General features: G+C 47.8%; 11 protein-coding genes across 11 annotated transcripts; 5 read left to right on the top strand and 6 right to left on the bottom strand.

Moving 5' to 3' along the window:
• Positions 1 to 1,356: 1,356 nt before the first annotated feature.
• Positions 1,357 to 2,233, bottom strand: BDW43DRAFT_294291 (uncharacterized protein). Its single transcript, XM_032043927.1, has 2 exons — positions 1,575 to 2,233; positions 1,357 to 1,519 (listed from the first exon to the last, which is right to left on the bottom strand). Exon 1 carries the CDS (start codon positions 2,182 to 2,184, stop codon positions 1,858 to 1,860), a length of 327 nt encoding a protein of 108 aa, XP_031894224.1. The 5' UTR covers positions 2,185 to 2,233; the 3' UTR covers positions 1,357 to 1,519; positions 1,575 to 1,857.
• A 15-nt stretch (positions 2,234 to 2,248) lies between these two features.
• BDW43DRAFT_294292 (uncharacterized protein) lies at positions 2,249 to 2,677 on the bottom strand. The gene has a single exon (XM_032043928.1). The coding sequence runs from the start codon at positions 2,493 to 2,495 to the stop codon at positions 2,310 to 2,312; it is 186 nt and encodes a 61-aa protein (XP_031894225.1). The 5' UTR covers positions 2,496 to 2,677; the 3' UTR covers positions 2,249 to 2,309.
• BDW43DRAFT_247070 (uncharacterized protein) lies at positions 2,517 to 3,239 on the bottom strand. The gene has a single exon (XM_032039754.1). The coding sequence runs from the start codon at positions 3,167 to 3,169 to the stop codon at positions 2,597 to 2,599; it is 573 nt and encodes a 190-aa protein (XP_031894226.1). The 5' UTR covers positions 3,170 to 3,239; the 3' UTR covers positions 2,517 to 2,596.
• Positions 3,240 to 4,886: 1,647 nt separating this feature from the next.
• Positions 4,887 to 8,378, bottom strand: BDW43DRAFT_304657 (putative translation elongation factor EF-1 alpha subunit; the record flags this gene model as incomplete). The annotated part of the gene is made up of 4 exons (XM_032045639.1): positions 4,887 to 5,995; positions 6,057 to 6,317; positions 8,093 to 8,302; positions 8,366 to 8,378. 4 exons carry the CDS (start codon positions 8,376 to 8,378, stop codon positions 4,887 to 4,889), a joined length of 1,593 nt encoding a protein of 530 aa, XP_031894227.1.
• A 321-nt stretch (positions 8,379 to 8,699) lies between these two features.
• BDW43DRAFT_294300 (ankyrin repeat-containing protein ANK1) lies at positions 8,700 to 10,220 on the top strand. The gene is made up of 4 exons (XM_032043929.1): positions 8,700 to 8,820; positions 8,960 to 9,153; positions 9,214 to 9,391; positions 9,514 to 10,220. Exons 2-4 carry the CDS (start codon positions 9,142 to 9,144, stop codon positions 9,837 to 9,839), a joined length of 516 nt encoding a protein of 171 aa, XP_031894228.1. The 5' UTR covers positions 8,700 to 8,820; positions 8,960 to 9,141; the 3' UTR covers positions 9,840 to 10,220.
• A 75-nt stretch (positions 10,221 to 10,295) lies between these two features.
• Positions 10,296 to 11,777, top strand: BDW43DRAFT_294303 (NAD(P)/FAD-dependent oxidoreductase). Its single transcript, XM_032043930.1, has one exon. The coding sequence runs from the start codon at positions 10,462 to 10,464 to the stop codon at positions 11,716 to 11,718; it is 1,257 nt and encodes a 418-aa protein (XP_031894229.1). The 5' UTR covers positions 10,296 to 10,461; the 3' UTR covers positions 11,719 to 11,777.
• BDW43DRAFT_247150 (uncharacterized protein) lies at positions 11,777 to 12,552 on the bottom strand. The gene is made up of 2 exons (XM_032039755.1): positions 11,898 to 12,552; positions 11,777 to 11,823 (listed from the first exon to the last, which is right to left on the bottom strand). The coding sequence occupies exon 1, from the start codon at positions 12,453 to 12,455 to the stop codon at positions 11,910 to 11,912; it is 546 nt and encodes a 181-aa protein (XP_031894230.1). The 5' UTR covers positions 12,456 to 12,552; the 3' UTR covers positions 11,777 to 11,823; positions 11,898 to 11,909.
• Positions 12,553 to 13,000: 448 nt separating this feature from the next.
• On the top strand, positions 13,001 to 14,821 carry BDW43DRAFT_323910 (glycoside hydrolase superfamily; the record flags this gene model as incomplete). The annotated part of the gene is made up of 4 exons (XM_032049838.1): positions 13,001 to 13,353; positions 13,392 to 13,961; positions 14,034 to 14,396; positions 14,486 to 14,821. Exons 1-4 carry the CDS (start codon positions 13,105 to 13,107, stop codon positions 14,819 to 14,821), a joined length of 1,518 nt encoding a protein of 505 aa, XP_031894231.1. The 5' UTR covers positions 13,001 to 13,104.
• A 220-nt stretch (positions 14,822 to 15,041) lies between these two features.
• On the bottom strand, positions 15,042 to 16,452 carry BDW43DRAFT_316871 (uncharacterized protein; the record flags this gene model as incomplete). The annotated part of the gene is made up of 3 exons (XM_032048405.1): positions 15,042 to 15,190; positions 15,292 to 16,108; positions 16,171 to 16,452. The coding sequence occupies 3 exons, from the start codon at positions 16,450 to 16,452 to the stop codon at positions 15,042 to 15,044; spliced, it is 1,248 nt and encodes a 415-aa protein (XP_031894232.1).
• A 1,673-nt stretch (positions 16,453 to 18,125) lies between these two features.
• On the top strand, positions 18,126 to 19,468 carry BDW43DRAFT_304662 (male sterility protein-domain-containing protein; the record flags this gene model as incomplete). Its single annotated transcript, XM_032045640.1, has 2 exons — positions 18,126 to 18,259; positions 18,313 to 19,468. The coding sequence occupies 2 exons, from the start codon at positions 18,126 to 18,128 to the stop codon at positions 19,466 to 19,468; spliced, it is 1,290 nt and encodes a 429-aa protein (XP_031894233.1).
• An 853-nt stretch (positions 19,469 to 20,321) lies between these two features.
• BDW43DRAFT_323912 (uncharacterized protein) lies at positions 20,322 to 21,044 on the top strand (the record flags this gene model as incomplete). Its single annotated transcript, XM_032049839.1, has 1 exon — positions 20,322 to 21,044. The coding sequence occupies one exon, from the start codon at positions 20,322 to 20,324 to the stop codon at positions 21,042 to 21,044; it is 723 nt and encodes a 240-aa protein (XP_031894234.1).
• Positions 21,045 to 22,659: the final 1,615 nt, after the last annotated feature.

The following is a 22,659-nucleotide window of genomic DNA, read 5'->3' on the forward strand; positions in this document are numbered from 1 at the left end:
AAAGACTAGGCAAATTTTCTGGATGTTGCTCGGACTCAAGCTTGCAAAGATTGAGCGTGTCGCAGCTCAGTCCGTTGCTGACGAACATGCTCAAGAATAGACATCAGACACAGGTCACAAGGGATTTCAAAGTCAAAAACTTATGAGCTAGGCCAAGATATCATAAATAGAGCAGCGGATGAGCGTAGTATTCGACGAGCCGTCATCCTCTGACAAGATATTATGTTGGCTGGGAATTCCGGCTGGCAGGCCTGATTGGACCGGCCAGTGGGATGATCTGGCCGGTAAGCGGATTTAGGTGTTCGTGCTGAAGATAGCTTAGATAGGAAGCAGACAATCATGATTTTGTGAGGAATGAGCTCCATATAGTGTCCCAAGATATTACACCAAATCAACTACATCGCACGGAAGGCCGTGATGCTCTGGCTCAAACACCATCCCGGCGACGTTCTAGAATCAAAATACAGGGGATTTCTTGTGAAGTTGTACCTAACCCTAAGATTTAGCAATCAGAGGTCGATTATAGGATCGAAGATCACGAGGCTTTCTACACGGTTGAATTTTCAGGGGTTATGTGCTCACATAGACACGTTCCTGCATGATAAGCAAAGCACGCCTCTATTCGGAGACATATACTTTAAATTTTTAAGCTGAATCTAGAGCCCCCGCTACTCTCTACTCCATCGAAGTTTCTCCTGATGAATGAATGGGAGAATAAAAATAAGTATGGATAATAGGACCACGATTCCACTTTTACTTAGACTGACCTCATCATGATATAGTATCCAAAGTACTTTAAACAAGCTTTCGTTTGATCTGGAAATGCATTCTAGTTCACTGCATGTATTCATTTAAGATAAAGGTCTTCTTCACCAAGGGCTTCTCAGATCTTCAGGTCGAGATGAAAACAATCTTCGACAGTGGTAAATAAACGGACACGACCATTTGTTGTGGAGGACATGAGTACATGGTACACTGTGCCATTATATGTCCTCCGTTCGCCATTCTTTGCCTCTGCTTTAAAGGGTGGATTTGAAGTAACTTAACTATTTGGCTGTTATAGATAGCATGGCACTGCTAACAACCTCAAAGTATACCTAGCCGCGGATAAGTTCGACATCCCGCCTCTCCAAAATCTACACGACTTGGATATTGGTTGAGATCGAACTGCAGGTCCGCGAACTTCTCTGAAATCGTTTAGGAAATATGGCAATGTACTCCTCAGGAACATGAGCTCCGGGACACTGTTTCTAGCATCATTTCATTAAATATCGAGCATTTTCTAAGCCAAGAGACTGGAAATAGTGTTCTTATCGCCAACCCTGAACTTGCGGTTAAGGTCTTAAGAAGGGTGGCAGATAGTGTAGCTCGAACTCGAGATCGGTGTATGGGTCGACATCAGATCTAGAGACCCGGACCGTTAAATCCGTTGGCGATATGAGATTGCCTTCTGCATAAAAACGATTCATGGTGGTCTAGACATAACCATTTACGGGACTGAAAGTGGGCGCACCCATTGCTTTTATTCAGCGGTCAGATCAACAATATAGTCAACTCAGAACGAATATGCCTACCGCAATAGTCACAGGTGCTACTGGTAGGCAGACCATACTTCGAGAAAACCTCTTCTTTCCGCCTTTGTCATGCTTGACTACAATCGAATCCTGGTAATGACTCCATACTCCTGGGGTTGACAGGCGTCACCGGTAACACCATCGTGCCACACCTTTTAAAAGACTCCTCCCCTCGTACACGAAGATCTACATACCACCCGCAGCAAGCCAGGCACCAATGATGTACGAGTCACACACGGACGACCGGTCCTCCAAGCATCAGCCGAAGACATGGCAGGAAGCCTCATCGGCAATTCAGTAGACTACATCCACTTCTGTGTTTACCTAGCCAGACCGGACGAAGGCGAAGCAAACCGCGTGGATCGTGAACTGTTTCCCAATAATATCCCTTGATTCTGTCTCTGATCAGGAGATAGACGCCTAACTTACTACATCCGCTCGGCTGAGGTGTCGGCCCTATGATACCGATCAATGATTTCCACCAGTTTCCTTGCGTCGGCACCCATTCGTGTAATGGCAATAGGTCCCCGGTTTCTTCTGTTGTTCCCATTCCTGACAGGAGGAAATCGGCGCACGCTAGGTGCATTGAAATAAGCAGTACCTGTGTCATGCACCAGCTGGTGGAAATGCAAGTATTCCAAATTCGGCATGGAAGTAGATAGGTGATGAAAAATGGACTCAAACTTCCCACTGGCCAGCCGCACCTTTCCAATTGATAGACTGGCCAATTGAACGTTATGGAGAAATAAAAGCAGTGCTGCCGCGGAAGTACAAATGTTCCGAAGAGTGCACTTCTTGAGAGATGGGAATGCACAAATACGCAATTCGATTGAAGAAATGTTCTTCTTCCTCAATAGCATCGCTGTAGTCGATATCTTGAAACTCCCATGCCAAATCAAGTTCCTCTAGCACTGGGAACATGGTCACGAAATCATAAATAAATCAGGCGTGTTCTCGGGCTTCAGTGAAAGAAAGCGGAGACCGCCACTCCTTATCAATATCGAGTAGACAATGTGACAAGCTTAGACATAATTTTTACACCTTCTGAATGAGGACGATAGATCCGTCTTCTCCACAACTGCCATTATTTCACCGCAAGCCAACGCACAGCCGCGGGGGTAATCTTTGGCGAAGATATCCAACATCTGCACGGGCAATTTGCTGTTGCTGAGTGCTAGCATAGAACGTTTAAATAGTTTTGCAGCGGCATCATATCCCTCATATTCTGAATCCTTTATTCCGCGGAGGGAAAGAGACAGGGACACCAAGCAACCATGTGAAGTGTTAATGCGTAGGTTCTCCATTCCTTGCACTAGCAGGCCAAAACACCCGTCGGAATCTCCGGGATTTGGCACCGCATAGTGTTGTAGAGTAAGTTGCTGACCTGGTTGGGTGACGCGAGCAAAATCTTCCAAGGGGGCTTTGGCAATGTGTAGTGTCTTGGATTTGAAATTCTCACGAAATCGACCATTGGATGATTTGCCTGAAATGCTGCGCGCAGTTAAACGAAGAGCACAGAGGTCTTGGGATCCAAGAAACTCAACAACAATCTCGATCAGTTCTATTGGAATCCTGTCCAAAGCCAGCGGAGCCATATCTTGGAAATTTGAGAGATGAGTCGAAAGGGAAAGAGAAAAATGCAATCCCAGACACCGATATATTAACTACCGGGGGCTGCCACAGCCCCGGCTATTCCCGATCAGATTGATTGTGTAATATGAGAAAGGATCCATGATATAGGTTGAGTAGGATGGTAATAAAGAACTTAAAAGCTTCTGAAACAAGAAGGCATTATCGCGTTTGTAGAGAACTCCGCGTAGTTAAGTAGAGTACACCTCTTCAGGGAACCAAGGAACGCTCAAATCTGTCTGGTTAGGCACTTGCTCATCATGACTAGCTTCTCAGGCGAACGTTTGCAGGGTGCAATGCGGGGAAGGGCTCAGGAGTGGAGTGTATAATCCTACTTGACGGTAAATAGCCTCAGGTATGAAACCAACTACGAGATAGAAGAAAGGCCGCCTGTTCACACTTTTCACCTTTTTTCATAGAGTTTGCAGTTGCAGATTTGTTGCCATGACACACTAGGTATATACATGAATAACACATGGAAGGAAGATCATGTATAAAACTTCAAGAGCATGTAGATTGCTGCCAAAAGCGGCGAGTATCTTCACCATTATGGTTAGCGGAAAGGTCCACCCATCGGGTTGTCCTGTATAGCGGTAATTCAAGCGGTAAAGAGAAACCGGCAGAAAGAACTAACCGTCCCGGAGTGCTTATCGACACTCAAGCGTATGACTCTGTTGCAGGCAACCGTGTGCTAGTAGTACGCCGAAAACTAGATTCACCGCAATTCAAGCTTACTACAGCCTTCTCGCTATCCTTCATTACGTTGCTAAAGATAAAAATTATTATATTATACTACGAATTCAAGAAATGGCGGGGTGATATCGTCGGGTAATGTGAAATGTCAACCCAAAGATAGGATCAATCAAGGTGATAATGCATCAAACAAAACTTTATGTAGTGTGCACACAGGTTTGAGAAACAGGTTATGTGCTCACGGGAATTGGAAGTATATCACTGTTTATTGTGGTATTAAATGGTGGGTGGTGGTGATAGGACAATATGGGTCTAGTAAAATCACTATGAAGCGACATTATATATTTACTACCTTCAAGAATTATCGAAGGGAATTTTAGATGGCCGTTCGTACAACTAACTTCTTTGAATAAAGCTCAGCAGATATAGGTGGCATCTAGTCCAAGCAATAGGTGGTATACACTAATAAGATGAGTGTTGATAAATCTATAGGGATTACAGAGTCACTGAAGGCAAGGCCAATGATACTGATAAACAAAAAGATGATGCCTACAGAACAACTATTAAAAGTAAATTCATTACCTTACGTACATGGCAAGCAGCTCCGTGAGCATTTGTTAGCCAATAGTCCGAAAGCGCAGACATACATGAATCAATTAAGCACGTTGGATACAATAACAATGATGTGTAAATCTCAGGAAGGCACTGAATACTCCTACTACTGCTGCGAAGATTCCGCCAGGTGCGGCGCGACATGATTGGTCGGATAAGAATCTGGGATTGTATACAGATATCAGAATATTGAAGCTATTCGACTACCGGACGTGGAAAGTAAATCTACATTCGCAATGGGGCAACAAATTGAACGAAAAAATTCATGATTCAAGTCCTGTAGGATCAACTACATAACCTAAGTCTAATTCCGTGAAAATTCCATATTTTTGTGCTCATAAAAGGTTCATAATTGCATCCCCGCACATATTAACCAGCTTATTTCTTGCCGGCCTTCTGGGCGGCCTTGGTGACCTTGCCGGCACCGCCAGCAGACTTCTCAACGGACTTGATGACACCGACAGCAACAGTCTGGCGCATATCACGGACGGCGAAACGACCGAGAGGAGGGTACTCAGTGAAGGCCTCGACACACATGGGCTTGGAGGGAACCATCTTCACGATGGCAGCATCACCAGACTTGATGAACTTGGGGGAGTTCTCAACAGACTTTCCGGTACGGCGGTCAATCTTCTCGAGGAGCTCAGAGAACTTGCAAGCAATGTGAGCGGTGTGGCAATCGAGGACAGGAGCGTATCCAGCTCCGACCTGACCGGGGTGGTTAAGGACGATGACCTGGGCGTTGAAGGAAGCACAGCCCGAGGGGGGATCGTTCTTGGAATCACCGGCAACGTTACCACGACGGACTTCCTTGACGGAAACGTTCTTGACGTTGAATCCAACGTTGTCACCGGGGAGACCCTCCTTGAGCTGCTGGTGGTGCATCTCAACGGACTTGACTTCAGTGGTGACGTTGGCAGGAGCGAAGGTCACGACCATACCGGGGGAGATGACACCGGTCTCGACACGGCCGACGGGCACAGTTCCAATACCAGAGATCTTGTAAACATCCTGGAGGGGAAGACGGAGGGGCTTGTTGGCGGGACGGACAGGGGGCTCGATGGCATCGATGGCCTCGAGGAGGGTCTTACCGGTGACCTTGCCACCCTTGGTCTCCTTCTCCCAACCCTTGTACCAGGGGCAGTTGGGGGAGGGCTCAAGCATGTTGTCACCGTTGAAACCGGAGATGGGAACGAAGGGAACGTTCTTGGGGTTGTATCCGACCTTCTTGATGAAGTTGGAGGTCTCCTTAACGATTTCGTTGTAACGGTCCTCGGACCACTTGCAGGTGTCCATCTTGTTGAGGGCAACAATGAGCTGACGGACACCGAGGGTGAAGGCAAGCAGAGCGTGCTCACGAGTCTGGCCATCCTTGGAGATACCAGCCTCGAACTCACCAGTACCGGAGGCAATGATGAGGATAGCGCAATCGGCCTGGGAGGTACCAGTGATCATGTTCTTGATGAAATCACGGTGACCGGGGGCATCTATGAACGACTGTTAGATGACGGACAGGTAATAGTATAGCCTGGGGGGGTTGAAGCTTACCAATGACGGTGACCTCATACTTGGCGGTCTGGAACTTCCAGAGGGCAATATCGATGGTGATACCACGCTCACGCTCGGACTTGAGCTTGTCAAGAACCCAAGCGTACTTGAAGGAACCCTTTCCGAGTTCGGCAGCTTCCTTCTCGAACTTCTCAATGGTACGCTGGTCAATACCACCACACTTGTAGATCAAGTGACCAGTGGTGGTGGACTTGCCGGAATCGACGTGGCCGATAACGACGATGTTGACGTGAGTCTTTCCTTCCTTACTGTCGAAGAGAACGCAGTTAGTTCAACCGCCTTCACACAACGATGATAGCATATGGATGATGTTCTGCCAGCTTACCCCATTTTGACGGTATATGGAACTTTGTAGTTCTTTGAAAGATACTAGAAAGATTCTGTAGAAAAAAAACTTGCTCAGATACTACGGCTAATCGCGTAGAGGTACTGAGCAAATAAGTGGTCAGTAATGCAAGATGATGGAAGAAAGTGAATGAAAGCAGGCAAGGGGGGATAAAATACGTACTGATGCGGACGAAGAGAGAAAGAAAGAAAAAACTTGTGGGAGGGGAAGGAGGGGGAATCCTTATATGGAGGGGCAAGCGAGAAGGCGAATTAGTGGGCGGGCTTAAGCCCTCGGCCGGCCTGCTTATCATTGGACATGGAGGGGTAATGCCCCACCACGCATGTGCGGGACCGACGCAGAATCTGCACGGCGGAGTCCCTTCCAGACTGTCTGCGTTTGGGCGTTGACTGACTTGCTGCGTTCTTTTTGGGTACACCAACCTCGAAGATCCTGCGTTTCCTTGGTTCCCTTTCGCTCGGAGAGCCGACCTCGACCCCACCATCGGCCTCTACGATGAAATTTTTTCACGCCTCCTGTTTTTGTTCCAACCATTCCGGTGGATTTTGGACAGGCAAACTGGGCATCAACGCAGAGGTGGGATGGATGTTGTACTTGTTTGCATAAGAACCCCGCGGCAACCCGAGTACACGATTGGTTCGCTCAGGGTCAACACCCAAGCAGCTGTGGCGCGCCTGTCTGATCCACAGTGGAAATCTCTTCTCTTTTATTTTTTTTTTTCCCTCTCTCTCGTCTCCCTAGATACGTAGATTGTTTCCTAAGAGGTAATAGTCAAGCTACGTATCAATGTCAGAAATTTTTTTTTAGTCTATTCTTTTTCTTTTCGTACAGTTTTAACATATGATCACTGTTGTGTGTGCCCCTCATTTAGACTAATTCCTAGTACTTTGTCTCAGACTTCTTTACTACCTTCTTTTTGGTTAATGGGTTGTGCCTATCATAGGCGGTGGGAAATGAAAATTTTTTCGTATGGGATATTTATGTAAAATAGAAAATAAATTAAAGCAGGTCCCGTGTTTGGTAGAAACCCAACAAGCTTACCATGGATGATAACTTCCCTCCAATCCTAAATGGGTGATTATCTGCCGCCGCTAAAAAAAAAAAAAAAAAAGAAGAAAGAAATTGTCTGCTGATCTTCCATAGCTACGTATCCGCATATATGGACTACGTACTAGATCGATAGTTATCATAGTAACCATTGAGGGGTATCGCTAAGCTAGACTAGATGTAAACCACCATACTCCTAAGAAATGTACAACGACCTTCTAAAGCTGTTAACAGAAATAAATAGCACCGCTACTCTTTTTCTCTTTTCTTTTCCCAACCGGTAACCCACACATTTAGCTATAAGAGTGCATCTGAGGTTTGCTCTTTCTTGAAACATAAAAACAAGGAAGAAAAACCCTCAGTTTTCTCTCCACCGGGCACCGCAGCTGGTACACTGTTGACCGAGTCAGTACGCGAGATATATGCAAGCCGTCCGCATGAACTGGCAAGTCACCCACCTTTAAGAACGTAGTCATAGGTTCATCTGCACTTCGAATTTGCAGCTGGAAGAAATATGCACGGTCACCATTACAGTTCTCTGCGGGGCATTGGGCTGGAAGTGTGAAGGAAAAATCAGATGTTAGTCTCAACCACGTCACTTGCGAAGACTGCCACCACTTACTGCCCACGCTATCTGCATTGGCGAATTCTTCCTTCCCACCGAAGACATCCTCCACCTCTTTTTGTTTCATTTCCGTTTTCTCGAAATAGCTCTGCTCCAAAACATATTGATAAGGACAGGTCCGGCACTCGAATCGATTGACCCCGAGTGGGTGTCTGGGAGTCGGTTCCGCGCGGGAGATCGTTAGTGCATTACTGCAGTTAGGGCAGACTACATATAGCAAAGGGGCCTCCAGTTAGCTGAGTTCTGAAATTTAGGAAAGGAGCAACTAACAAGTCAAGGGCATTTTGGACAGATTCTCGCTGCAAATCAAATGTCAACCGCGGACAATATTTAGTTAATCGGGACGTAGCGAATCCTTTGTATTACGTAGCCCTCAATCGCGGCACTTAAGAATAAGATGAAACTACTGTCGCAGTTCCGCAGCAAGGGCTCCTGCACATTTATTTGGTCCGTTGATATCAGACAAGCTTTGTCGTTGGCGGAGAGAAATTAAGCTCACCGCCTTTGGGTTGCGGCTCTTAGGCAAGTTATGTAGATAGGTAGGCGCCGATTGGACGCGGGGCAGATTGGAGCTGAATGATCCAAACTGGGTCAATGATAATCCGAGCGGCTATCCGCAGCGGACGTGCAGGACTCCGTAGCGCAGCGGGGAATCAAGTCAGGAGAGTTGATACATACTCCTACCACTACTACTAACTACTGCGCACTAAGCCAAAGTCCTTCCGGTAAGTTGCCTCCCGTGGCTATCCGTTGTCTTTGGTTTTTTTTTTTTTTAATATTTTTTATTTTAAAGACATTCGTTGTCCAAAAGTCTACGGGAAACTTAATTGTTGTTAACGTACATACTAATATCGCGATTCATAGTAATTTGCGGATTCCCCGTGCTGAACATACACCGCCTCTTTATGATATCTGCGCTTGCATCCTTGCGATAATATCCCATAGCTATTGTGGTTTCCCCACGTTTCCTGTCTCCTCAAACAACACGTTCGAGCAAACCCCGGGATCTTTTTGATTTACTAGGAATACCCCTCAATTAGGCAGCTATGGCGGATGAAGTACGTTTCTTTTGTTAACTATGCGGCAACCTACTCGGTCACTTATGATTAATCGATTAGGGTGCATCTCCCCGTGAGCTGGTCGTCGAGGCCTGTCGCCGAGACCAGCCTCATCTGATTGAACAAGTACTAGAGGGCATGGAAGGGAGTTCGAACGAACAAGTGGCCGAGTTCTTCAACGGCGTCACAGACTCAATGGGGAACCATGCTCTCCATATCTGTGCTGCATATGGCAGCTGTAAGTCGGATGGATGATTAAAATATCTCCCTCCCCCCCCCCCCCAAACACCACCAAGCGGCTATTCTTTGTGTTTGGGACGCGGAGCCGAAGAAACTTTTTCTAATGCAATCCCGCGGTAGATGATACAATGGATTCTCTCTTCGATATTCAATACTTTGAATGTGACCCTCTCACACGCCTCGATAAAGATACCCCCCTTCATACTGCTGTACGCTACGCCAACGAAAAGGACCCCGAACTGGGTTTGGAGATGATCAAGATGATGTGTGACGCTGGTTGTGACCCGCGGGTCAGGAATAAGCATGGTCAAAAGCCCGCGGACCTTGTTTACAATAACCAGGAGATTAAGTCGACTCTTCAGCAAACAGAGTACGTCCTTGCAGAGGGTCTGAGAGATGATGCGGGCAACGGCTCTGTTCATGACAGTGCCAGTGATAGCGAGTAAATAAGCGAAGGCCACTGATAGCGCCCCTGCCTTTCTTGATAGACGTACGACTGATGATATACTACTCTTACTTCACATATGGTTCAATAGATTGATCAGACAATACATACCACAGGCTAATTGGACAGCATGTATGATGGAAAGATAGTGACTTTTCCTGGACTCTATCCCAATTTTGTCAATCTGAACCCGTGGGCCTGACGTCCAGTGTTAGACTAATATAGAAGCGATTTGCCGGCTGATTAATTTCCGGAATTTAATGCATCATCGGTGAGAAGGGCATATTAATCCTGGCAATTGCTGGAGTTTTCAATAGCCACAAAATCGTCGATAATAGAGCTAGTTGTTGCTAGCGCTTATCAGTTGATGCGTATGTTGAGCTGCCTATCTTCGGAAGGCCGAGAAGCCGAAAAGCCGCCGTCGAACAACATCCTCAATGAGATCGCTCAGAAATTCCTTTAAAATGCGCTCTGCTCATTTCGATCACAGGCTACGGTCTTTTCTGCTTCCCAGGACTCTGCCCAGCTTTAGAACCTCGATTTATCTATCGATTTTGAGCTCTTATTCGTGAATCTCGTTCGTACTATACTACTAGATTGCAACTGGGAACAAAACCAGCAGAATGGCGACAGCAAGGCATTGGAACATTGTTATTCTTGGAGGCTCTTATGGAGGCGTGTCGACTGCCCATTACCTCCTCAAACATGTGGTGCCCAAGTTACCACATCCAGAGGAATATCAAGTTATTCTGGTTAGCGCATCTTCGCACACGATGTGCAGATCTGCTTGCCCCCGTGCGCTGATCGCAGACGAGTTCTTTGACCAAGAGAAACTCTTCGTTAGCATCCCCAAAGTATTCGAGCAGTACCATGATGACCCGATTCGTAACTTTCGCTTTATCCACGGCGCCGCAACAAAGCTAGATCATGCCAATCGGAATATTTTCGTGAGTCCTACCGACGAGGAAACTGCAGAGACGATTGACTTTCACGCTCTTGTGATCGCGACCGGCTCGTCAACGCCTTCCCCTCTTCTGGGTCTGAACCGCGACATCGGAGACCTTCGAGCAAATTGGACGGCATTTCGAAAAGCCTTGCCAACGGCCAAGAGTATTGTCATCTCTGGTGGGGGGCCAGCCGGTGTTGAGACTGCCGGTGAAGTTGGCGAATATCTAAACGGCCGTGCTGGGTGGTTCTGCTCCAAATTGGCAAACCCCAAGGTGCCCATCACAGTCGTCACTTCTGGGCCACAGATCCTGCCACTCTTACGCCCTAGCCTTGCAAGCCTGGCAGAACAGTACCTTGCTCAAGTAGGAGTGACCGTCGTTAAGAACGCACGCGTCGTAGATGTGGCACCTAGCGCCGACAGCGAGAATGCGTTAACAGCGAGGACGACAGTGACTCTTGACAATGGGCACACTCTCGACGGCGACCTGTACATTCCCGCAACGGGTACAAGACCGAACGCTGGTTTCATTGACCCATCACTTTTGACAGCTGATGGTCGTGTCGAGACCAACTCTTCGACTCTCCGAGTTGAGAAAGCCGGGCCGCGCGTGTATGCAATTGGTGACGTGTCATCATGGGCACGGCCAACTGTCCACTTTATTGTCGAAGCAGTCCCGGTCCTTTGTGCTAATATTAAGCGGGACCTACTCCTCGCGGCCGGGACGGACGAGAGCTCCGCTGGCGAAGATCGCTTGTTCAAGGAAGATACTCGGGAGACCCAAATAGTGCCAATTGGGAGGAGCAAAGGTGTCGGGGCGGCCATGGGGTATCAGCTGCCGAACTTTCTGATATGGTTGATGAAGGGGCGAGACTACTGGCTGTGGACAACTGACAAATTGTGGAGTGGGAGGCAATGGAGTAAGGAGCTTTGATGGTAATATTTTGTCTGATCTCGTAGCGCATAAGTTTCATTAGTACACGTATCATAATGGTTCAATGATTTGGTTGCACCGCCTTCACTCGTCAGTCCTCGACGTCTATACGATATGAGCACTTGCTTTGGATCACTGGAAAGAGCTGAGCAGTGGATCGATAAGGAGATGCAGCATACCTTTTCACTACGCTACCTCAGTGAACTCTGGAAGCCACGGAAACTCGTCCAATTCGTGCCAACAGCCCTCTCTACCTCCGTCGCGGTCTTCCCCATCAAGTCTTTCCAAATTTCCGATGTCCCAGCGGGAACAAGTTCCTCCACCTCCAGCGCGATCAAAGCGCTAAAGACCCAATCTTGACATCGTCTCACCCCATCCTTTGGGGCCTTCTCATCCCTTATCACACTGATTGCCTGTAGACGCTGTGGGCTATCCCAGTCTGCAATTTTTGCCAACCCGATGGCATCCACCAGAATGAGGTCTGAGTCCGAGCGATGTTCAAATTCGTACCACAGCCGCCCTATATCGATGGGCCGGACATGTAAAAGGTCACCGACAACTTTGACCGGTTGGTGGATTGCGAAAGCCCAATGAGATCGATATTTGGGGTCTTTACCTTCGCCACTGACCACGATTGAAAGATGGTAGGACATCGTTGAATATAGTTTAAAAAGACTGTTATAGTCTAGCAGTGATTGTCGGATATTTGGCGATTGTGGGATGCCGTTTCCCCGCATTCGGTCGGCTTTACTTCGGCTTGTTCATTGGACCATTGAGGTCTTTCGTTTTGTATGCAGATCTCCCTCCACATTTCCCTCCCCCCGCAATGTATATCATTCCTTCTCCAGATTCCTCGTACTCGTTCTCGGTTCATCCTTGACCGAACGGATGTTTCATTTCTGGATTGCTGCAAGGGTGGGATCATGAGGGACTAAAACCTGTTTAACCCACAACTAAGGTGTATATTGACCCTCATTCGGCCTAATATGCCAAATATTGTGGATATCAGGAAGGATAATTGGGTGGACGTGTTCTTCCAAGGTGCTTTCCCTGTGCTGGATCCGCGATGATGATGACAGCTCGAGCTTGGATTGGACTTGCAGACCGTGCAGGAAAAGTGCCCCTCGGTAATCCGAGCCATGAACGATCGTCGTCCCCCGCAATAAAAAGTGTGGAGGTATACCGGATGATCCGACGAGGTCATACAGCCAGTCAGGAAATCCCCTCAATGACTCGTATTTAAGCTGAGAGCGGGTGGAGTGGACCATCAAAGTTCTAAGATGCTAAACTGACACTCCTGGGAATCATGGTCATATTAAGAAATTGGCTGATGGTGGGCTTCATCTCGCAAGTCGGACTCTGATAGCCTCTGCGAGGCCTCATATCATGGCTCCTCCACAGCCGACCTACTCCTCATTTACATACACGCAACTAACCTCCGATGTCTATGCTACGCCGCTGTCAACTTCCGTATCCTTTCCAACGCCATTTGCGCCACCGTTCAGCAAGGCATCCACTCTGTTGCCTAGCGGCGTTACCTATACTACATACTCATACGACCCTTCAGCCACCATCACACCAGACGGTCAGTATGGTCAAAGTGCCTACGCTGCTTTATGGAAGGGCTATTCGTTTGTGAGCTCCCCGCCATTTACAACCACGGCGTCTGCTAGTCCGCTATTCCTGTTGCGAAAGCAGAGCTTGCCCTACCTCCTGCGCTGTACAATGCGCCTCCCGATACAAGTCTGAAACTACCGGCAGATTTTCTCTGGGGCGTTTCTAGCAGCTCTTGGCAGATTGAAGGTGCTCTTCAGCTGGAAGGCCGCGGCCCTAGTGTCCTAGATAGTATTGGATATGCGTTGGCCCCGGAGACCGCTGATAGGAGCGATGCAAATGTAGCGAATATGCACTATTTCATGTACGAGCAAGATATCGCGAGACTGGCAGCCGCTGGGATCCCACACTACTCGTTCTCGCTGTCATGGTCGCGGATAGTTCCATTTGGCGTCGCCGGTTCGCCTATCAACAGTCAAGGCCTAGACCATTATGACCATCTCATCAATACATGCCTCACATATGGCGTGACACCGATCATCACTCTAAACCATGTTGATGCACCTACTGCAGTCCAAGCAGACTTAAAGTCCTTGCCCGAGCACTTCCTCTACTATGCCAAAATAGTTACGACCCGGTACGCGGACCCAGTCCCTTACTGGGTCACCTTCAACGAACCAAACATAGGCGTCGGAACTCTTCTTAAGAGATAACAAGTCCTGTCAAATGTACTCATCGCCCATGCCGACGTCTACGACTAGTACAAGTATACGTTAGGCGGAAAAGGCCAAATCACACTCAAATTCGCCAACAATTTAGCCATGCCCCTGGACACACAAAACATCTCACACATCGCCGCAGCCTTCCGATACCAGGACATCCTACTAGGAATCATGTCAAACCCTCTATTCCTAGGGAAGCAGTACCCGGATGCAGCTATAAATACGCCAGGTGTAATCGAACCTCTAACAAATGACCAGCTCAAGCACATCCACGACAAAATCGACTTCTGGTCCTTTGACCCGTACACCGCACAGTACTCCTCTCCCTTACCGCAAGGAACAGAAGCTTGCGCCTCTAACTCCTCCGATCCCCTCTGGCCCACTTGCGTAACTCTAAGCAACGTTCAAACCAACGGGTGGTTAATAGGCCTAACCTCAAACGCCGCGTACCTCGCACCACAATAAGTCCGCCAGCAATTGGCTATATCTAGAACACGTTCCGGCCATTTGGGATTTTGATCGCGGAGTACGGGTTCAACACATTTCTTGAGTCAAATCGGACCCTCGATGCGCAGCGGTATAATTTGGAGCGTACGCTTTACTATCAGGACTTTCTCACAGAGACTTTGAAGGCTATCCATGAGGATGGCATTAATGTCATTTGGGCTTTGGCGTGGAGTTTGGCGGATAACAATGAGTTTGGTAGCTACGAGGAACAATATGGGCTGCAGATTGTGAACCGGCCGGATGGAAAGTTTACAAGGACGTATAAGCGGAGCCTGTTTGACTATGTTGATTTTTTCCGTAGACATTTGCAGTCTCCGTGATTGTTAGGGCCGGTGATTGTAGTTGTGGTGACGGTAACTGCTGAAGTACCTTGCGAGCGTAGTTTTATATGTGAATGTCCTCCTCACTGTTCCTCATCTAGAAATGCACTCGACAACATCCCTCAAGGCATACTACAAATCTAGGCGGAATCCGAACAGAAATTCTGCATCACTAATCTTCCAAACAACCCCCTCTACTCAATATAAGTGCGCAAAATATTCAGTAAGTGTCCACCATCTCCCTTGAATAATACCCGTCAACCAACCTCAAATGCTCCCTCTCCAACGCCGCCGCGTCCAAATCCTCAAACGCCATACTCCAAATCGCCTGCGCCTCAGCCTTAACCGTCTTCCTCGCCGAGTCAAGACCTGCTTCACAATCAGCCAAACCCAGTCCCCACAACGCCACTTCTCCACCCAAAAAATCGCAAAAGAAAAGGGAAAAATAATAAAAAACAAAAGGAACATACCAATATGCTGCACAACAACCGGATACATCGCCCACCTCCCCCACCCCCCCTCAACAGCCATCTCATCCAACAACAAATCCACCTGCCCACTGCCCCTATCTCCCAAAAACCCCACAATATCCGCCACTCTCTCCCTCGGAAACACCATCGCCTGCGAACAACACCCGAACCCCTCCTCATAAACCCCCGGCGAAGGGGGCAAAAGCGACGCCTTCCCCGCCTGAAAGAAAAGTACCACCATTGCCGGATTAAGCACCAACACCACTACGCCCAGGGTCCCCCAATCAACCCACGACCGGGCCACCTGACTCTGGCGCCGGGCCAGATACCCAGCTAGGGAAATGGATACTCCGATGGCGAGAATAATCCAGTGTTCGTTGTTCCCGCCGATGGAGCGGCTAGCCCACCCCGTTGAGCGTTCCTGGTTGAAAAGCCGCATGAAGAGCCATGAGTTGGTTTTTGAAGGCGGGATCTGGGAGAGGCCGGTTAGGGTGCGGATGAACCAGGTGTTTGCGAGGAGGATGTCGTCTTCGAACAGGGCGATATAGGGAGCGCCAGTTGCGTGGCAGAGTTGCAGGGCGTGGGTGTAGTCGAAGACACCCTTTTCGGCGTAGTTGGATGTTGATTGGAGGTGGGAGAGGTGGGATAGTTTGGCCTGGGTGGTGTTGTAGGTGGTGAAGGTGTCGGTTGTTGTGCGGAGCCAGGTGGTGTTCCAGTTTGGGTGGGTGGATGGGTCTGGTTCGGCAATGAGGATGGTTAGGTGGAGATCTTGACGTTCTTGGGAGGTTAGGGTTGTGAGGACGCTTGCTATTGAGGTCTTTTTTTTTTTTGCTTGTTAGTTGCAAGTTTTGGGGGACTGGGGGATGAGGACGGACACACTTCTAGGTAATTGGTTGTTTGGCGGCGGACGGAGCTGTAGGTTAGACAGAGGGTGGGATTAGGGCTGGATTTGAGGGGTGGTTCTAATGTTGATGTTGTGTTTTGGGATCGGATGAAGGCGTCTACTTCGCGGCGGCGATGTTGGGAGTATCGCTGCTCGAAGGCGTGGGCTTCATCGTAGAAGATGCTCCCTGGGTCGCGGTAGAAGTGTGTCTTGCCATACCAGATCGTACAGGAGATGAAGAAGAGACATAGGATTAATTTTAAAAGTAGAGAGGGCATGGAGATGGCATTTGCAGTTGATTTTACAATAGATGCGACGAAAAATCTTTGGTTCAGATTCTATCCCCCCCAGTTGGGTCCAATTATGGATGCATCGACCTAGCTGAATAGAACCGGGACTTATTTCCACCTCCTGCACAGCCCTACATGGTGCATTGGATCTTAGTGAAGATCTGGACCCCGAAAAGGAAGGTCTGGAGAGTTCAGGGACCAGGGTATCATGGTACAAGGATGCCCTAATTGTGTCTAGATGTGGGGTATACCTGATTCTGTCGACCAAAATATCGAGTGTCCTGATAAGAGACCACGATTTTTCTTAGCCAAGAGGGCGAGTTGGCCCTAGTTGTCCCCGTGCCGGGGTTTCGTTGATCCTGTTCTGACATTCCGTGCTCTGTAAGGGGACTGGAAGTAGGGTATCTTGTGTTTTTAGAAATCTGGGAACTTGGGGTGTGAAAGAAGTGCCTGGCTATGGCTAATAAATAGTATACACCACATTATCTCAATTCAAGAGAATATGAATCAGACCTCTCAAAGGAAATCACGGCAAATAGAAAAGCACCCCCTGCGGTGAACTTTGCAGCAAGTCAGGGTTCGTGATGTCACGTTCTCCACATATTTCAGTGCCAAGGAATCAGAGTAGCATCGTCTGCTTTTCCAGACAAGACAATTGGTTTGTTTCCTGCATAACTGGGGATCCTTGACTTTTGGACCCCAATTGCAAACCCACTCCTTTCGTGTTTGGTGTTCACGTTGTGGGCAATTGTTCGCCCTTGGATTTCTATTGCAAAAGATGGGAGGTGCAATAATAGCAAAATACGAATCTTGCAAGGTTAATGTTCTGGAAGGCATGTACGAGAAACGCCGAATCTATTTGCGGTTAGGAAGTCTTGAGGTTAAAAAGTCTTGGTATTCGATTGCAGCATCTTATCATCAAGCTAACCCAGAGTCCCGCTAATTTGGTGTCGGACGGAGTCGGTTGTGGCTGGGTTAATATTGGTTCGCATTGGACAAGGCGCGATGAATAGTGTTGTCTTTGTTGTTGATAAAACCGTTGTTATCATATCGGCCAAAATCCTGTTATGGAGAGAAGCAATTGAATTAATTATTTGAATAAATAGCGCTGCCGTATCTGACAATGAAACCTGTGCTGGTGATAGCAACTATACATGAGACAAATATTGCTTACCTCTTCTTTCCGATTGGTCAGAGATGCATCGCCACCTGAATCCATGGCATAATTTCTGATTCTGGATATCTTCGCTTGAATTTAGGTCTTGTAGGGAGCAGGGACTTAATCATGACTGGATATTCTTGGAGTAAGGTGTCCCCTAAGTCCGGCTTGCCTTGGTATTGCGTCGTTGGTTTCCGGGTTCACCATGAGGAACAATGCGCTGTATGGTTTCACAGGCACTCTATCCAAGGAAAACCTGTCAATTAGACTTTATACCATGGGAATGACGCCAGACATTCGGCCAACGCAGAGGTACTACCAAACTAGAGAAAGACTGACGCGTATTCCAAAGGCGTCCTGGTTGGAATGCAGAAGTTGCCTCGCGGCCATTTGTTTGTTAGATGAATCACATGAACGCATACCATAGGGTTTGACAGGTTGACATATAATGGCCAAAATGCCTCTCATAGTTCAATTATAAGCTTCTTTTTCAACAAAAATTATGTGGGAGTACTACTCGGGCAAAGTCATTTTCATCACAGGCGCCTCAGGTTTCCTGGGCACTGTCCTGGTATACCGCATATGCTCACAAGCTCCTGTTGATCATATATACCTACTCTCCAGGGGTGGACTACCGTATGTACCGTAGCACATCCATGAACACTTACCACCAGCTTACATAGAATCAGTCGTCTGGAAGCTAAATGGCACGAGCACTTACCTTCCAAATACATTGAGTGCCTCTATGATGCCAAATTAGTGACCGTCATCAAAGGCGACGTGGTCGAGCCTAACCTTGGCATCGACGAGAATTGTCTGGAGACGCTGCGAGAACGAGTCAATATCGTCATCCATGCAGCTTCATCGATCTGCCTCAGTGGTTCCTTGGAACAATTATCAAAACCGATCATCCACGGCAGCGAAAGGATAGTCAACTACTCCCTACAATGCCATCAACTAGATCGCTTTGTTTACGTCTCAACGGCCTATGCAAATGCTTTCCTATACCAAGAATCTGCGGATATCGACCCTTACGTGGAGGAGAAAATATACCCCCTCGCTCAAGGAGAGAAACGAGACGTACATGCCGAATGGGGAGAAGTTCAAAAACAGGGCGAGTCCAAGGAATACAACGCACATAGTTTCCCCTGGCCCTACGGCTATGCCAAACACCTCACGGAGCGACTGGTCCTGGACAAATTCACGGCCACCGGTAAAGCGGAAAAGCTTCTCATTCTGCGGCCCTCGATCATTGCGCCTGCCCAGTCTTTCCCATATCGGGGCTTTAGCGTACCAAAATCCACGCCGACGACCGTTTTAGCTGCTGGTTTAATTATAACCCCAACCCTAGTAACGCGCATGGCAAGCCGGGCTAAAGACCCGGAGAGGCAAGCAACAATCGACGAGGTTCCCGTGGATGTTGTAGTGGACCGACTACTGGCTCACCTTGCGAAAGGGACGACCGGTCCTGTCCATGCAGTTAGTGGCGCGAGAGCGCGGTACCAATTTCGAGCTTTCTGGAAGGAAGCCATGGAGCTGCGCAGGCTACCATGGCCCTTGTGGAAAAGGTGGTTGGATGTGGATTGGCGATCGAGCTCACTGCACCCGATTGCTCGCATCTATGTGTTATATGCAGCCTCGTACCACTTTTCCGAAGAGAAAACTCTTTCATTGTGGAAGAGTTTGGGTGAGGAGGAGAAGACTGGATTGCAGTGGTTTACCGCGAGCTCTGAGGGCCAGGTTGGTCTGGCTGCGAGGGTTGAGCAGATACGATTTGTTGCGCAGCATTTCGCTTCCAAGAGCCTTCTGGGACGGATTTTGTTTCGGTTATTCTATTCCTCATAGCTCTTCCGGTGATGTCGGTGACTTTTGTATGCCGCGCTTCAGGGGTAAGTGTCGGTAACGCGATGGTGTCCGCCGGCATAGTCGGAACTGATATAGCATTAGTAACTAGAGCTTTACATCATTATAATCATTGCAAAACATAACAGTCCCACTTTATAACATCAAGGGCCGCAATAGACGAACTCAAACACCTATACTCCGGACGGAGTAGGACTCACTCATGCTCTAACGACCTACAGGCCAACATTGCAAACGGCATCGTAATCCCAACAAGATCTAAGCGAAACCCTTTGAAACGCTAGTGTCCGATGGAGCTTCTTCAGAACCAGTTCGATGTAACATGAAGAGAGTTCGACCGGTGGAGGTCCCAACGGCACCTGACACCTTAGCCGAGTTGATCGACACCCGCCTGTCAAATCATAGTGAAGCCGAACAGATTGATTGTTTCAGCTTGATTGCCGACAGGAACATGAGAGCACTAAGGTTACAATGGCATTTGACATTACCAATCATACCTTCATGGGGTGATGTTGCCGATGGTACTGTGCTCTTGCATGGATTTTGTGATTGTAACGATGGGTTGTTGGAGTATAAATAGGGATTCCTAATAGTAGTAGGAGGTAGGGAGTTAGCAGAGCGAGTTATACTTTCACATTTCACTTACTTTATTTCTTCATTGCCTCCGAGTTAATCTTTAATCGCTGGTCGATCGTACATTCATTATAGCAGTGCGTCTCCGAGTATCTCTAAATGATTATGACCATAATCACAAACCCCAAATGAACCATACTAACACAGTATTCGACCACCAGTCTTCAATTCAATAACCCACTATCAACCACCAGTCACCACGATGAAGCCCATCTCTCTCTTGACAGCCATCATTCCCCTCCTCCCCTTCACCGAAGCCCTCGTTGGCCTAGATTGGAGCGCGTCCAACATCCCATCCACGGGTCTGAAGGATATCACATTCCCCATCTCCATTGCCAACGCCCCGCACAAAGAAGGCTTCTACTTCGCCCAGCAATACGCCTTCAATGGTGTCTCAGACATCGGGTACACAGGTCTCCAGCCTCGCCCCGACGCCAACGGCGCCAGCATCATCCACGCTGTCTTCTCGAGCTTTATCCCAGGCAGCACTAGCAACGACGCAAACTGTCACGATGGTGCTGACGGTGGTGCGGGCGTCAGCTGCGCTGTCGAGGTTGAAGCATCTTATGCAAACACGTACCATCTTGCCGTGAAGAATACCCAGGGAACAACCTGGACCGGTACCCTTGTCGACACCACCAGCAACACTGAAACCCATATCGGAGAGTACACGCTTCCTTCTGGTACCGGCGGAATCAAAAAAAGCCAGGTTGGCTTCGTCGAGTATTATCCTTGGAACTCGGCTGGCGGACATACCTGTGACTCTTTGCCGTATACAAATGCTACTTTTGGGACGCCTACTTCAACCGAGTCTGGCGTACAGGGAACGGTGAGTAAGCCGTATGAATATGGGGACTGTGTGGGGAAGGTTAGGTTTGATGTGCAGGAGGTTGATGGGGGCTACGAGGTTTCTGTTGGGTTCTAGATCCAGTAATTGATACGGAAAATGTGGTGGCTAAGTTCTTGCTTGGATAGTAAATGAGAATACACTAATATTGCCCTGGATATGGCGCACCTAGGTTTGAACAGACCAAATACATATGTGAAACACGTCCCATCTCCTCATCACCTTGTAGACTATTAGTTACATATACACTTCCTAGGAGTCTATTGTTCCGCACAGTGCTATCCCCTGCCCCTAAATTGCATATAGACGCCTTCGTCTATGTACAAAAAATGAAACTCGAGAGGCTCCTAGTGCCATCGGGTGTAATAAAGCCACAGAAAATTCCAACTTTTTTCTTGACAATGGCAACAACCACCCAGTCGGCTTCAGGCTTGTATTTGACTGACGGTAGATCGGCAAATTCCTTCCCACTTCGGAGGATAGGCCATATCCATAGCATAGCTGGCTTCTATGACTACATGGACCTGCTGGCAGATCGACTTCGCGAACTTCCAGGTTTCCTATCCGCTCATTCCGGTATTTCTTTGGAAAGGACCTTGCGAGTTGGGTTCGTTTCATTGGTTGGTGCACGAGGTCAACGAGGTCCGATTGCCAAAGGGATAGCTTACGACTGGTTACGACCCGCTTCCTCTTATAGTTAATGACATATGTTTGTGCTATTGTGCGACGTATGCGACACTCTGATGTGTGTGCTGGTCTATAAAGAATGCTAGCTTTGGATGTTTCTGTGTTTTGACTTCCTTGTAAGAGGTAAAAAATTGCTCCTTGCATACGGGATCCGCATTTCCATCCTTTGCACGGAAACAAGGTGCTTTTCTATGCTTCGCCTCTCAAAAAGTAGCAGATGGCGCATTGATTGTAAAGGACAGGGCTTGCTCAGCTGAGCTAAGTAAGAAAATAGCAAGTATGGTAATGAACTTCATCTTGTGTATCCTTGAATAAACCATTGGAGTCTGTGGTGTAACTGGAACATTCACTCTTATAATCCTCGTCAGCTTAAGAAATTGGTTCTTTCTTTTCTTTTAAGGGGTAATTATCTCTAAACAAAAGTCTTAGTTTTACACTTTCCTAGAGTTTCAAGTGCATAGTAAATTCAGCACAAGAAGCCTTTCGGGTCAAACAATGTACAGCGCACCAAGCTTCCTAGATGGAGCAATTAGACATCCAATAAAATCAGTTCCTCGAGCGCCCTACATCCCGTGTACTACCTAGGCCCTAAAACAGAGAAGAATACTTATTACATCCTTCCATCTCTATATGAGATATAAATACTAGCAATATCCCCTCACACGAATTTCCTGCAGAATGTTGCGTGTCTTCTCAACCACTATCTTTCTATCCAGCATGACTTTCCAAATTAACATGTAAACAACAGCCCATTCTACCTCAACCATCTTTACTACTCTATCATGTTCCATTAAAAATTACAGGAGTTTCTGTGAAGATCTGTATGGCTCACAAAGAGATAGAAAGAAGGAAAGCCCACAAGCAAACGCTCAATTAGACAATCCCCATAGTCAAGACAAGCCAGTGCATCAACGGAAAATAACCCCATTTTCATATCTAAACACCCAATAGCCTTCTAGTCAGCATGTTATCCTCAATAAAAGATACCAATCTAGCAAGGCTGCCT

This window comes from Aspergillus alliaceus, assembly GCF_009176365.1.
Source record: "Aspergillus alliaceus strain CBS 536.65 unplaced genomic scaffold BDW43scaffold_87, whole genome shotgun sequence".
In the NCBI taxonomy this organism is placed as follows: domain Eukaryota; kingdom Fungi; phylum Ascomycota; class Eurotiomycetes; order Eurotiales; family Aspergillaceae; genus Aspergillus; species Aspergillus alliaceus.